We start from the raw sequence: 16,146 nt of genomic DNA on the forward strand, positions 1-16,146 counted from the left end.
AAATTTTTTATGTGCCAATACAAATTGATTGTTTGCATCTAAGAGTTTGTTTTGGCTCTCGTAGAATTCCCAATATTTGGAATCCACTCCTTTGTCTCCTTCTCTATATGTTTGTCAAGAATGAATCTTCAAGATCGCTTGACTTGTTCTTCCATATTAGAAATAACCCTTGGACAATCACATGGATTATGTCATTGTAGTGTTCCATTGCTGCTCTAACCACTGCTTTGATTCAAGTGTTGCGAGTAGAGGGTGGACTGATATCAGAAGGGGTGGTGAGACTAGGGCATCCCCACTTGCCAATGTGATGCAACCCTATAGTTCTACATCTAACCATGATGAAGGGGATCAAACAAGGAGGCATAACAATATAGGAATGTCTCTTGATCAAACAAAGAGGAAAGGAAGTCAGAAGGTAGGTAGAGCAAAGGGAGGACAGAGGGAGACAGGTGAAAGAGGGAGAATTGGTTGAGACAATGAGAGAGTTGAGGAGGAGCAAGGTAGGGAAGAGGCAAAGAACAAAGTCTGGGGAGAGAGGACTTAGACGGGGTGAACCCAGAGAGGAAGAGAAAAACCATGGGAACTCCGAGAGGATCAAAGTGAGAGACTAGAAAGGGAGTGAGAGAGGGAAACAAGGAGAGAGGCTTGCAATTAGCTCAGGGGAAAAACAAGTCCTCCTAGGACAATTAAACCGAGAGAGAGAATGAAAATCCAAAAGCCCACAAAGCTAGAGATACAACTTAAACCATTGTCATGAAATTCTAATACTAAATCAGGATTCCAAATTGGAATGACCAAAATGCCAAACCTATAATTGTTAGAGGGTCTATGAGATCGCTAGTTGCGGAGTTGGAGAGTTCCCCCTAAAGCTTCACCATTTTCTCATGAAGATTCTTAACTTGTAAATAAACTTTGTTACAATTCCATGGCTTATCAATACTACATGCCTAAAAATTCATAACTCATCTCATAACACATGTTCATATGACAATTTTTTAATTAATTAATTTAATTAAAAGAACACAAATGACATAACCACTTTTGAGATAAATCTCAACCTTGTGTAAACATTATTAAAAATATTCTAAAATATTTTGTAAAAATTAAATCCTTACCATCCACTTCATAATTATTGAAAATTAAATTAAATTTCAGTAAACCCTATTCCAAAATAAACCACTTACAACTTTTTCATCATAAATATTTCTCTATACCCAAAACGATATCATTAATTATAACGAGACCATGCAATTAATTAAGAATTTGTGATGAATAATCTATGTAATTAATTACAAATGTGTCATGAATAATCTCAGGTGCTGGCTGGTCCCAATGCACATTGGTGCAATCTCAAATTTTAAACGGCCGGCGTTGATTCCAATCTTCCAAGGTTGCCTATACGCAAAGTATACGTAGGGAACCATATTACACTCTATATATGCAACAATATTCTGTTCAAAATCCTGAAGCAAGCATTTCGCCAATATTACACTGTCTCTATGGAACAATATTCTGTTCAAAGACTTCAAGCAAGCATTTCCTACTTCAGTTTTTTCTGGTGGAATGGGATTTAAAGCAAACACGAATCTGAAGTACCCTGTTCCTTACCAGCGACACAGGACCTGCCAAATACTTCCAGTATGTACAAGTCGCAGACATAAAGGCAATAGCTGGGTCGGAGGCCAGAGGAGATTTATGAAGGTTGATGTTGAGATCTTTTGGAATACTGTGTTGTGTAGAATTAGTGAGGTGTCCGATGTTTATGAAGGTTGATGTTGAGAGTTTCTGGAATACTGTGTAAAATCAGTGAGGTGTCCCATGTCTATGACGGTTGTAGAGTGAAAAGCTGAGAAAATGGCGAAAGGCAAGGTAACTGGAGCTATAAATGGCATTGCGCTGCTATTGTCAATCCCCATAATCGGTACAGGAATATGGTTATCGGGCAAGCAAGATAACCAGTGCCTCAATTTCTTACAGTGGCTCGTTGTAGCCATCGGCGTACTGTTTTTTGTGGTTGGCCTGCTAGGATTCATTGGGGCCTTCTGGAAAGTCCGATGGGTGGTGGGTTTCTATTTAGTCTTCATGTTTATCCTCCTTGTTCTGCTCATGGGCCTCGTTATCTCTGTATTCCGTGTCACCCATAAGGGTCATGGCCACACCACTCCAAACAGAGCTTACAAGGAATACAATCTCTATGAATTCTCCCCGTGGTTACGCCACCGTGTACAGAGTTCTTCCCGGTGGAATCATATCAGAAACTGCCTCATTTACTCTACTACTTGCAGCAGGTTGAAGCAGAGGTTCAATTTGGCCCAGGACTTCTTCAACGCCCAAATTAACCCTCTACAGGTATCTATTGTAGTTAATTAGCATAACCACATGGTTGATACCTGGTCATTTCTTACTTTTTAAATTAATGGGCTAATCTATATGAGACCATGTGAGGCTATTTGTTTATGATAGTTAGTATCATTGAGAGAGAGTGGTGTTTGTTTATGATAGTTAGTATTACCAAGAGATGTGGTGTTTAAAGGCACGGTTATTTATCAGTTTATTCTTTGTAAGATGAATTAATATTAGTTTGTTTCATCTAAGCTATTTCAAAGAATAATATAGTGGGAAAAATCATGGATATTTATATACATGAATTTTTAGTAAGATGAATTGATATTAGTAAGATGAATTGATATTAGTTTGTTAGTAAGATGAATTAATATTAGTTTGTTTGATTTAAGCTATTTCAAAGAATAATATAGTGGGAAAATGGGTACCTATATATATGAACACTGAAATCACCAACCACTAGTAACTTAATCCAATCAAATTTACCCAAACAATGTTAACAATAATAATATAATTATTTCATAATTTACATGATAATTTTATATTTTCATTAAATAAATGTGAAAAAATAAATATATTTTAAATTTAGAAATATCAATAACTTAACCTAATCAAATTTACTCAAACAATCTTAACAATAATAATATAATTATTTCATAATTTACATGATAATTTTATATTTTCATTAAATAAATGTGAAAAAATAAATATGATTTTAAATTTAGAAATACAAAATAATTAACGATTGAAATACTATAACTATGTAAAACGTAATTACAAGTTGTAAATATAGTTACAAGTTTGAATTAGAATAAGAAATAATTACAAGTTTGAATTAGAATAAAATTCAATATTAATACCATATAAATTCAGATGAGCCAAGTTCAAATTAGAATCAAATTCAATATAATAAAATATAAATTTGGATGAGTATTGAGGTATAATTACAAGTTTGAATTCTAATCAAATTCAATAAAATATAATATGAATTTGGATAAATTTTTTTCAATTGGCAACAAATTAGACAATTTATAATAAAAAAAATTGAAATTATACATTTTAAAAATGTTAAGATATATATTTTTCTTCCTCTATTTTTCTTTAAAAAAAATCACATTTCTTATTCTTTACCAAATCTTTCTTTTTCTAAAACTTAAATCTAAAATCCTTTCTTAGTTTTAAAATTATTATTTAAAATCTCCCTCATAAATAAATGCACATTTAAAAAATCAGTGTTGAAAACTTGTTTATCTAAAATCTCCAAAAATAATAATGAATTTTGAGAAATCAATCTCTGCTCATTGTATTAGCCTACTTCCCCAAATTCTCTATTTTATTTTTATTTTTCAACCTTTAAATGGGAAGTTTTTCAATTATATTACTTTCCATTTTCAATCCTTTTGCATGTGCCATTGGTTGAACAAATTCATGTGGGTAAAGTAAGAATCATGGATTTTTGGAGAATTTTTTTTCCAATTTTTGAAATTTAAAGTAGTGAATATGTGAAATTTAACAATTGATGTAGAGGAGATAATGACAATACATCAATATTTTTTATTTATATTGATAAAATAGAGAAAATAAAAGCGTAGGTTAAAATAAAGACTAATTTATTTATTTTTAATGAGATACATCTATCAACATAATTAAATTGGGAAATTCACATTATTTTAGTTATATTGGATACTAATTTTCACAAACAAAACATGGAAACATTGATACAATTCAGTTTGAAGTTTTCTCATATAACCCAAAATATTTCATTAAACTCTGGTGGTGGTTGAACAAATTCATATGAGTAAACCAAAATCTTAGGTTTTTAGACAAATTAGATTAATTTTAGTGTATTCTATTATAATTGTTGAATTTTTGTAATTTTTTTTATATTGTTTTAGATAATTTTGATAACTATAATGTAAAGTAGATAATATTTGAAATTTCATGTGTTAATGTAGAGGAGATAATAAGAATATATCAACATCTTTGGTTTATAGATGCTTATTTTACAACCCAGTATGAAGGGATGTGTAAGTTTGTTGTCCCTTCTATGTATCCTTAAAATAAAATAAAAAATTAAAAAATATGTTTTAAATAGAAAAAATAATGTCTATAATAATTAAAAAATGAATATGCTATAAAATAATTAGAAGTAAAAAAAAAATGTGTGAGTCAAAGATTTAAATCTTATACTTTTCAAAAATATTTCAACAAGAGATTTGAATAAACTATTTCAAGATCTATGTTAACTAATTTACGTCGATATCAACTTCATATATATTTATATATAGAAAAAAAATATGGTTAGATTTTTTTATTTAGTCTTATATATATTCTATTTAGCATTCAAAAATATAATTTAAATAATGAAAAATAAAACATTGTATTTTATACTCTAAAAAAATTTGATATTTTTATATTCATGTTAAATCAACACTTAAAATAGACTTAAAATAGATCTATACTTAGAAGAAAAAAGAAGAAAAAAAAAAGAAAAGAAAAGAAAAAGAAGTTCAGTTCCTTCGAATTTTTTTCTTATAACCCAAAAGATTTATAAAAAATGGATGCCCAAATATATATAGAATTGACACAAAAACACCTGCATATAAAATTCACCAGAGTTGGATTAATGTTGTTCGTGGAATTAACTGGTGGTGATATACTGTCATGTGGCTGCAGTCTGGATGCTGCACACCGCCTACGGAATGTGGATACGCATTTGTGACTCCGGTGTATTGGGTAACTCCTGCGAACCAAGATGTGGATTCTGATTGCTCGCTATGGAATAACGATCAGATGCAGCTGTGCTACAACTGCAATTCTTGTAAAGCGGGTCTGTTAGCAAACATCAAAAAAGAATGGAGAGTGGCCAATATTGTTTTGTTGCTCATTCTACTGCTTCTCATTTTGCTGTACATGACTTTCATTTGGGCCTACTTCTGGGGAGGACCTCGCCCTCAATAACGCCGATGATATATGGGCCTGCCTTCTCAACTCTACATTGATTGTGTATATCATAAATGGAAAATATATTTGGGAAGAAATCTTTGAACCAATCCCTAGATATGTCTACAACGATAGTGGCTAAGAACACATTGGGTGGAGATCAAAGAACATCTGTTTAGTGGAGAGTTTAATAATATGTGAAAATATTAGCTTAATTTAAATACATTATGGCTTGGGTATTTTTTTTGGTTATATATTTTTAATTATTTTTCATTAAAATCTAGTTAATTTTGTTTGGAATTATAAAGGGTAATTGATGAAATTGATTTTAAATGTAAAAGGATTTGTAAGGGTGTTGTGATAAAAATGACAATGTTTGTATTAATGAAAATAAAACCCATTGGTCAGCTCTACAAAAGAGAGTCCGAACCAGGAGAGGAGAGTCTGGGTCTGCAGAACGCTCTACATTGTTCATCAACATTACACATTAAATAGAATACATGGTTAACATTACACATTAAATAGAATACATGGTTTTAGGGAAGTTAGACATCATCCTAAGAAATAGAAACTAATTCCTATCCTGAGGCTACGTGAACCAACTCTACCTATTCTAGGATATTCTCCATTATCTTCAACACTCCCCCTTAATGGAGAATGGGTTCACATATATGCTTAACATCTCCCTAAACATTTGAAATTTTACTTTTCCAAGGGGCTTAGTGAAAATGTCTGCAACATTAACACATGTATTACAATATTCCAGATGAATTTCGTTAGATTGCACTTTCTCCCTAACAAAATGGAATTGAGTATCAATATGTTTAGTGTTTTTGTGAAACAACGGATTGTTGGCCAAATTGATTGAACTTTGATTGTTGCATCTGACTGTTGTTGCGACTGTCTGTTCTTCCCCAACATCCTGGAGAAGTCTCCACAATCAAATCGCTTCGCACATTGCTGAACAAATGGCTTGATACTCTGCTTCTGTTGAGGACAAGGAGACTGTGTTCTGCTTCTTGCTGCTCCAAGTGATCACCCCGGATCCAAGACTGAATTCATAACCTATTATAGATCTGCGATCATCTACATTTCCTGCCCAATCTGAATTTGCAAATCCTGTCAGTCTAACATCAGAAGAGTCAGTGTAAATAATTCCATAATCTACAGTACCTTGTAGATACCTCAAAACATTCTTCACTGCATTCCAATGGCTTTCAAGTGGCTTAGACATAAATTGGCTTAACATGCTGACTACATAAGCCAAATCAAGTCTAGTGGTGGTTAGGTAGATCAAACTCCCAACCAGCTATCTGTAAAGTGTTGCATCCGCTGCTTTTGAGCCATCCTCACACTGCAATTTGATGTTCTGCTGCAATGGTACCAGTGCAGACTTACACTAATCCATTCTAAACTTCTCTAACAGGCCTTTGACATACTTTGCTTGAGACAGAAATGTTTGACCTGAATCTCTCCAGATCTCGAGACCTAAACAGTATCTGAGTTCACCGAGATGCTTCATCTCAAACATCTGTGACATCTGCTGCTTGATTTCATCAATTAGATATATAGCATCACCTATAATTATCAAATCATCTACATATAATGAAATCAGCACTACACACCCTTGTTCATCTTTCATGGTGTAAAGATTAGGGTCATTCTTACTTCTATGATAGCTAGCTTGTAGAAAAAATGAATCAATTTTCTCATACCACGACCTGGGAGCTTGTTTTAGTCCATAGAGTGCTTTCTTTAACCTACAGACTAAATGTTCTTTTCCCTTCTGGACAAACCCTTCCGGTTGCTCTAAATAAACCTCTTCTTTCACTTCTCCATTGAGAAATGCAGACTTTACATCTAGTTGGTGCATCATCCAATGTTTCATAGTAGCTAAGGCAATTAACATTATGATGGTGTTCAATTTAGCTACAGGGGCGAAGGTTTCTTCATAATCTATCCCTTCTTTTTGTGTATACCCCTTTGCAACCAACCAAACTTTCAGTTTTTATATAGTTCCATCTGCATTGATTTTTGGTTTATATAACCATTTGCAACCTGTGACCTATTTTCCTCTAGGGAGTTCTACCAATTCCCAAGTGTTGTTTCTGATTATTGAATCATATTTCTGTTCCATGGCTATTTTCCATTCATTACTTTCATTTGCTTCTTTATAACTAGATGGTTCAACAACATTCATCATACTAGTTATAAATGCATTTCCCTATATCTTGCAGGCATTTGAGCTTTTCTACCTGATCTCCTGAGTGGTGGGGTGGTGGTTTCAAACCTTATTTCTTCCTGCTGCTGCTGCTGCTGCTGTTGTTGCTGTTGTTGTTGTTGTTGTTGTTGTAGTTGCTACTGTTGTTGCTGTTCATCCTCTGCCTTTGTTTGCTGCTGATCCTGATTGTTCTCTGCATCCTCTTCTTCAAAGTACAGAATGTCCCATCCATCATAGTGCTCATCAGTTTCTTCACCATCCTGCTCATGGAATTTAACATCTCTACTAACAAAGATCTTGTGAGTAGAGGGATTAAATAATCTGTATGCTTTATATGACGAACAATACCCTATTAAAGTACATCTAATTGCTTTTGAGTCTAATTTCTTTCTATCTTCCTTGGGTATGTGGGCAAATGCTTTGCATCCAAATATTCTTAAGTGTTTTAGTGCAGGCTTATATCCATACAAAGCTTCAAAAGGAGTTTTAAACTCAAGACTTCTTGTAGGACTCCTATTTTTTAAATAAACCGCAGTACTCACTGCTTCAACCCAAAAACCATTTGAAAGATTCTTACCTTTCAACATACTTCTCGCATATTCCACCAGAGTTCTGTTCTTCCTTTCTGTTACTCCATTCTGCTGTGGAGTATGGGGTACTGTAAACTGCTGCAAAATGTCATGATCTTTACAATATCTGATCAACTCATCTTTTCTGTATTCTCCCCCTTGATCAGAATGGAGAATTTTTATCTGTTTCCCTATTTGTCTTTCAATCATATTTTTAAACTGCTTAAAGTATTCGAATGTATGACTCTTCTTACTTAATGAATACACCCAAGAAAACTTCGTACAGTCATCAATAAACAGTAGGAAATACACTGCACCTCCTAATGATTTTGTCTGCATGGAACCACAAAGGTCTGTGTGTACTAACTCGAGTATATCCCTCTGTTTCTTTTCTATTCTAACAGGGAATTCTTCTATATGCATTTTTTCTAAAGTACAAGCATCGCACTCATTCTGTACTTGCTTTAACATAGGAAGATCTCTTACCATTTATTTTCTCTGCAGTAACAACAAATCATTGTAATTGATGTGGCCGAATCTCTGGTGCCAAAGCTCCTCTGTAGTCAGGCTCGCTGCTGTCAATGCTCGAACTGGTGCAGGTCTCACATCCAACTTGTACAGTCCTCTTGTTCGGATTCCTGTAGCAATTGTCTTCATTCCATCTAGAAGATCCTTAATGTAGCAGTTAGATTTTAAAAATTCAACTTTCAAATCTTGATCTGTAATCATTGATACAGAAATCAAGTTCTTTGTTATGCCAAGCACATACATTACATTATAAATTTGTTTAATATTACCATCAGGTAGAATGACAGAAACTTTCCCACATCCTTTGATTTGATGGCTTCTGTCATCTCCTAGGTAAATCTGTGCGCCTTCGTTGATCTCTTTAAAATCCTCCAGCCAATGCTTATTCCCTGTCATGTGTGTTGACGCTCCTGAATCTACATACCAAATGTCTGCATCAACATTTTCATCATGATCTGCCATGAACAATCTCAAATTCTGCACCTGATCACTGTTCGCGAGATGACCTGCATGTCTCTTTGACTTCTGTTGTTCTTCATGATACTTCTTTTTCCTACATTCCCTGGCAATATGACCCAATTTTCCGCAATAAAAACATTTAGTTTCAGAGTAGTTTTTATTTGGGTGCATACCTTGGGTCAGATTTGGCCGTTTATGTGAACTTGCTCCGTTTTTCTATTGTGGACCTCCTTTTCCTTTGTAGAAATTCTTCCTCGCCACCAATGCAAGATCGACACTCTAGGGCTTCAGAGTCGATATCCTCTCTTCTTCCTGCATCAGTGTACCTGTCAGCTCTTCAAAATGTGGGATCTTTTCTCTGTTATTGATCCCAATGATGAACATCTGATAATCATCAGTGACACCACTCATTGTAATGGTCACAAGATCTATATCGTCCATTGTATGACCAATATCTGATAATTTGGTTTTCAGATACTTGATCCTTGCTACGAATGAAGCAATCGTTTCATTCTCCTCCATTTTCATGGACATAATCTTACTCTTGAGGAACGAATTTCTGATCTCGTACAATTCCTTCAGAATTCCCCAGATCTCGTTAGCTGACTTACCTTCTCTGATATGCGATATAATGCAGTCTTTCACTGACATCTTTAACATTGTCCTTGCTCTGCTTTCTCATTTCTCCCAATCTAGGACTGTTGTAGATCTAGCCGCGGGCTTCGGCTCATCCCCATTCACAATCTGCCAAGCACTTTGTGCTTCTAGCAGAGTCTGCATCTTAAACTTCCAATTTGCATAATTGGAACCATCGAGCTTGTTATGCTCGTTCATGCATGCTTCAAATATGTTGTTATTCATCTTGGCGATTTAGAAGAAAAAAATTTGACAGGTAAAAGATGTTAAATTTACCCCAGATCTATGACAGAGACAGATCATTATTGTTCGATCTTGCAGCACACGTGCAGATCACCGTGGCTTCCTTCTCAGCCTCCAGACAACCTCCTGTTGTCAACTTCAGCCTTGTTCTTGGCTTCCCCACTCAGCTTCTCTGACAGCTACAGCCTTGTTCTTGGCTCCCTTTGCAATTTCTTTGATTTACACGATCGTCGCTGATATTTGCCCAATATCCGAGACTAGTCGCTGAAATACACCAATTTTCCGAGACTAGTCGCAACCGTCGCTGATATTTGCCCAATATCCGAGACTAGTCGCTGAAATACGCCCAATTTCAGAGACCGTCACAGTTTTTCATCAATTTTCCGCGACCGTCGCGGCTGTACACCTGAAAAGTGCGACGATCGAAAAATGAAAAATTCTGGAAGTGTGATCATCGTGGCTATACACTCAAAACCTGCGACGATTTAATAGTGATCGTCGCGGCTGTCCACTCAAAACCTGCGATGATTTCGGTTCAAAGAACCACCCACTAGCCAGCGTACAGGTTCCTCAGCCTTGATGCTCTGATACCATGATAAAAATGGCAATGTTTGTATTAATGAAAATAAAACCCACTAGTCAGCTCTACGAAAGAGAGTCTGAACCAGGAGAGTCTGGCTCTGCAGAATGCTCTACATTGTTCATCAACATTACACATTAAATAGAATACATGGTTTTAGGGAAGTTAGAACAACATCCTAAGAAATAGAAACTAATTCCTATCCTGAGGCTACATGAACCAACTCTACCTATTCTAGGATATTCTCCATTATCTTCAACATGTTGAATTTATTTCTACATTCAAAAATGTAATTTAAATAATAAAAAGTTACAATTTATCCAAAAATTATATATCTAGACCTTATAACATTTCAAAAATATTTATCCATATAGTATAAGATGTAAAAATATCTCCATAAAATCTACAAAAACATAATGCTAATACCAAAATAAGAAATAAATACAACAAATATTTATTTGTATGTATCATTGTGACCACTAGATTATTCATTAAACAAGAAGAATATTAATATATACAAGATGCTAAAGAAAGCATATTGTGATCTTTCATGCTTGTTACATCATTAAATACACTAAATAACATCATAATGTAACATGTTAGAATAATTAACATTAATGCTCAACATACTTGCCTTTTTACTCTTGTTTCTATTATGTGATAATAACCATGAAATCCGGATGGTTGGGACAAATCTTGTAAACAGTTTAAACATTAAATTATTTTATTGAAAATAATAAAAATATGGAATGTTGGCCTCTAGGGAAGTTTGAGGGAGAAAGGAGGAGTGGGAGAGTGGAGATGTGGAGGACGACAACCTCTTCCTCGAAGATGGAGGAGGTGGCATAATCGACCAAATCATCGCCTAACAAATGACAAGAGACATGATTGGATGGGGGAAGGCGGCGGGGTTGGGGGTGAGGTCGGATGTCAATACTCTTCTTGTTCATTAACGAAATGAAAAAGAAAGAGAAGCTCTACATCCTCATAGACACATAAAGAGGTGCAAGGAAAAGATAGTGATAAAGGAAAAACATGAAGGGCAACAACAAAATAAAAATCCCAGTGAAAGGGGATGCAAATTGAGAAATATTTTTGTTGGATGTTGAGCATGGAGCAATGTTGGAGTTGTGGCTGAGCCCTATGCTCTTAAATTGGGGTGTTATCCCCTATATTAATGTCTTGAGGCCACTGGACTATGCATGTCCAAGCCTGACTAATAAGTGAGAGGCTTAATGGATGGCCAAATCATTGTGGTGTTAGTTGTGTAGTTGTTAACCACTTGAGTAAGGAAATCTAAGTCATTGTGGTGCTTGTTAGAGAGAGTTGTTAACCACCTAGACAATGGGTTGTAGACCCATAGGGTGCTTGTTATGAAAATACAACTAATAGGTCACCTAGACAATGGATTCAACCTCCTGAATTGAGAAATGCCCCATCTGGACCTTAGGTGAAGCCCTATGATTGGAATCAAAGAAGTAAATGAGTCATTGTGATCTTTTCTGCCAGAGGGTAGTTGAGAAACCACCTAGATAATGGACTCCATCTCTTGAGTGTCTACCAAGCTTAGTGTGGATTTTCCTTGAGTAAGCATTGCCTCACACTTTGGATCCAACTCTGGGGTGGTTAGCTGTAAGAAAGTTGTAGTGCAACTGACCTATGTTTGGGTGGAGAGTTGAAGTCCCTCATTCAATTTCCAACCATCTTTACACACACAGATAAGTCAAATGCATTGATATATTGAGTTATGAACTGTGATATTCCATAGATTGCATATATCTAAATGAGCTCTTGTATACTCCTAAATATTAATGAACACTGGAATGGTGAAGATCACTTCTATGCTCATGATTGGCATGTTATCTTGTATGTTATGGATTCAATGAATGTTTGGATTGTGTTGTCTAATAACTTGTTCATATCTGATATGATAAAAGGTGTATTTATGCTCATTCACTTGGGTGTTATGGTCGAGAAATATAATAGTCCAATTACTCAAAGAACTTATGTTATTTACGTTGTTTACTATTTTTTTTGGCTTTTGGGTTAACACTCCATGCCTTTGGAAAATTTTGTATTTCTCCTTTTCCTTAGAGCATTTGCTAAATCCAAAAATCAGGGAGTTCAAGGTTGGCACAAGTACTTTCCTTAGGAACAACTCAAATCTCTTCATGGACAAATTTTTCCTTTAGTTGCATGAGTATTTGGAAATTCATAAGCCTGGGGGATTTTCAAAGGTCGTGCCTTTGCATAGGACGATATTTACCCTTAACTATATTTCACATCATATCTGAGTGTCAGAACATACAGGGTGACAAAGGTTGTTCACCACTTGGGAGTCTAGATGCTCATAGGCCCAGATAACTCTCTTTTAACTTTTTATGTGGGTGTCGCAATGCATAAGTAATATTAGGGCCCACACATGTCTGTTATACTATATCTGAATTCATAGATCTAGGGTTGGAAAAAGGCACACACCTTTCTATACCCCAGATACAGAGTAAGGCATATATGGTTTTAGGCACTGGAATATTAGCCCGGGAACCATGCGTGGTGGAACCCTTCACCAAGCTATCTGGAGGTCTGGGAATCCGATGGTTTAAGAGGTTGCACAATTGTGTAGGCTTGGATTTGGTTAGGGCTAAATAGACTAACACTACTGTAGAATGTTGGCATGGTAATGCCAGGGGGGTAGATCAAGTACACGTGGATGCCACGTGATAATATAAGGGTGACATGATTGAGATGTCGTGGTTTGGGGTGGACCTTACTCTCCAAAAAATTCCGGTGGTTTCGACCCACATTTGAAGTAGGCCAAAACCCTTTTAACAAGGGAAAATTCACTTAGATTCGACCATAATCATGGAAAGTGGTATCAGATTTTGGCTCATGGAGTGGCTGTTAAAACCCATGTGAGTTAATTGGGTGAACTATTTTCTCGGTCGTGATCAATGGTCGAGATCAATTGAGCCCCCTCCCCCCTTCATAGTCTCTGTTTAACAAGATGGGAGGGGTGCAATTGGGATTAGTGTCAAATCACCCATCTATAATAAATTGTTGAGATTAATTGTGGGGCCCCCCTTCACCAAATTCATACCCACTATTTGGGGGGGGATTATTACCAATTCAGTCAAGGCCTAGCTAAAACATAATGAATGTGTGCAAAAAAGAGGAGAGTAGGATCGGGGTAGGGCCTATCAGGACTTCAGACCTTGGCGAAAGTCACAAGAGATAACATGTGGAGGGAAATTTCGACGGGCCAATATCAATCCTCACCCATCAGCCCAAAATGCTCAAGTGCAAAGAGGTAAGGAACCCCAGATGTCAAGGCATTGAGATGACGTGGGATAGTGGGTCCCATGTCAGAAACACAATGTAATGGATGGGAGCATGGATCTATGATGTGGTTGAAGGATGGTATAACAATTCCATGAGAGTAGGGAAGAGGCCAGACAGGTGCCACATGGCATCCTTGTGATGACATGGCCTCTGTTAATAGGCCAAAACTACTAATGAGTATAATTTCTGATTTGGAACTCAGATTGAGGTAAATTTTATATAGTTGAAAATCTCTTAACAAGCTAGTCCTAGTGGTAGTGTTAGAATTAAATTCTGCAAGCTTGCAAAAACATTTTTTTTGCTAACCCCATCTCCATGATAGACCTTGGGATCAGTTCAAATATGTAACACTTTACTTAGTTTGAGAATATTTAAGGTGGTCGAAGTGAGTTGGTTATAGAGTGATATCAAAGCATTGTTCAATAATGGACCTGAAGAGGCTCACACACAAATAACAATATTTAATATAACAATTTAATTATTGTATATATGTTGAATTTCGATTTGTAGTTCATATGGTTGCTAACCTAATTGATAGAATGTTGATATGTCTTTTTTTTTCTCTAGCATGTATAACTAACATGGGTTTTGATTTTGTGAAATTTTTTAGATCAACATGCTTAGTGCTGACAGAACAAGGTGATAAATTACTATATTCATGCCAAATTTAACTAACAACTATGTGTGTATGACAACACATAAGAAGACACAAATTCCAACAAGAAATAGAGGAATACTTAATATAATGGTGCAAAACAATACAAACAAATCGCATCATAATTAGGAATAGGACTCAACTGGGAAGAGGTTTAGAGGAAAATTCCCCTGATTGGATGGATACTCTCATGAACTTGAGAGCTAATTTGAAAAGTTGCAAGGTAAACAATGAAAATATCGTGAGATCACAATAAAGGAAAGCAGAGGTGAATGCAGTGATATTATAAAGCTTATCAAATCTGTAAAGGCAAAGGAAACATGAGCTTGGTGCCAACTATCTAGGAAGATGCACAAATCCAAGCAAATTCCATTAGAGATCCATAAACAAGGATTGGAAACCAATAGGGAAGAAGGTAGCAAGTTAAGGAAGAAACAGAGGAAAGTAGTGAAGACATAGTGAGAGGATAAACCCCACTTAGCACTTATGAAAGATATTCAAGCAAATAGGACCCATCTAGGACTCGTTGTTTAGTGTTGCAACTAGAAGCCACCACCAACAAAGAAGAACTGAGAAGAGCTCAATTTTTGAACAGTAAAAGAGAAAAAAACCCCTACCTTTGATGGAGAAATAAAGAAGGATGAAGAAGCAAAAGCTTGGCTGTTGGGAATGAAGAAATACTTCAGAGTCCATGACTACTTCGAAAACATGAAGGCTAGAGTGGCTATTTTTAGCTTGAAGGGGAAAGCTAATATATGATGGGAAGAATTAGAAATGTCAAGGGCATTAGAAAAAAAGAACTACCATGGAGAAAATTTGAAAAAGGTTCATGTGAGAAGTACCTATTTGAAAAGCATTATGGCAAGGAATTTAAGGAGTTCCATGAACATAAATTAGGGAATCTTACCTTGGATACTTATACCAACACATTTTTGGGGTTTTTAAGGCATTTTCCATATATCAAGGATGAGAAGGTGAGGATCCAGAGATACCTCAGTGGGTTACCACAGTCCTATCAAGATGGGATTGAGTTTACTGAGCCAAGGACATTGGAGGACACCATTTGAAACAATGAGTATTGCTATGATCAGTCTAAACATAGGGATGAATTCCAATCAGACTAGAAGAAGGACATAAGTAGTTTCAAAGGAAAATGACCAAATTCCTTATGACACAAGCAAGGAGGGAAAAATGTAAAGTTTTCCACTCTTGCCAAGGGAGAATAAAAACAGAATTTCACTCTTACCAGTAGAGACCGACTCGCCAAATCAATGAGAGAGGAGATCGAGGAGCCCAAGAGAAGGCTATTATACTATTGGGGATGTGGAGAGAACCAAAAGTAGAGGGACTATTTTTTCTAGCAACCAAACATCAAGAAGTTGTACAATGTTCAAGAGGCAACGACAGTGAATTATGTATCTTAGAGCGTACCTCAAAATTATGCATCCTTGGACAACATGAGAACAAATCATCAAGCCTTGATGATAGAGATGGAAGGTATGGTTACCAAACAATCTATTTCAATTTTAATTGATCCAAGTTCTGATTTTAGCTATATTATCCTAAGGGTTGCAAATATGTTCAACTTGCAAAGAAATCCCCATCCAAAGTCGTGGTTGGTCTAACTTTC

The 16,146-nt window shown here is 35.7% G+C and overlaps 1 protein-coding gene across 1 annotated transcript; it reads left to right on the plus strand.

Annotated features, from left to right (window-relative positions):
• The first annotated feature begins 1,547 nt into the window (after positions 1–1,547).
• On the plus strand, positions 1,548–5,501 carry LOC149191373 (protein TORNADO 2-like). Its single transcript, XM_089406225.1, has 2 exons — positions 1,548–2,349; positions 5,020–5,501. The coding sequence occupies exons 1-2, from the start codon at positions 1,855–1,857 to the stop codon at positions 5,302–5,304; spliced, it is 780 nt and encodes a 259-aa protein (XP_089262351.1). The 5' UTR covers positions 1,548–1,854; the 3' UTR covers positions 5,305–5,501.
• The last annotated feature ends 10,645 nt before the right edge of the window (positions 5,502–16,146 follow it).

This window comes from Pinus tabuliformis, chromosome 2_2 (genome assembly GCF_031772625.1).
Source record: "Pinus tabuliformis cultivar Carrire ecotype Pingquan chromosome 2_2, CPIR1, whole genome shotgun sequence".
Taxonomy (NCBI): Eukaryota; Viridiplantae; Streptophyta; class Pinopsida; order Pinales; family Pinaceae; genus Pinus; species Pinus tabuliformis.

Coding starts and splice junctions, on each gene's coding strand:
- LOC149191373 (XM_089406225.1), top strand. CDS start 1,855: ATGGCGAAAGGCAAGGTAACTGGAGCTATAAATGGCATTGCGCTGCTA. Junction 2,350..5,019: donor CCCAAATTAACCCTCTACAG/GTATCTATTGTA, acceptor ATGTGGCTGCAG/TCTGGATGCTGCACACCGCC.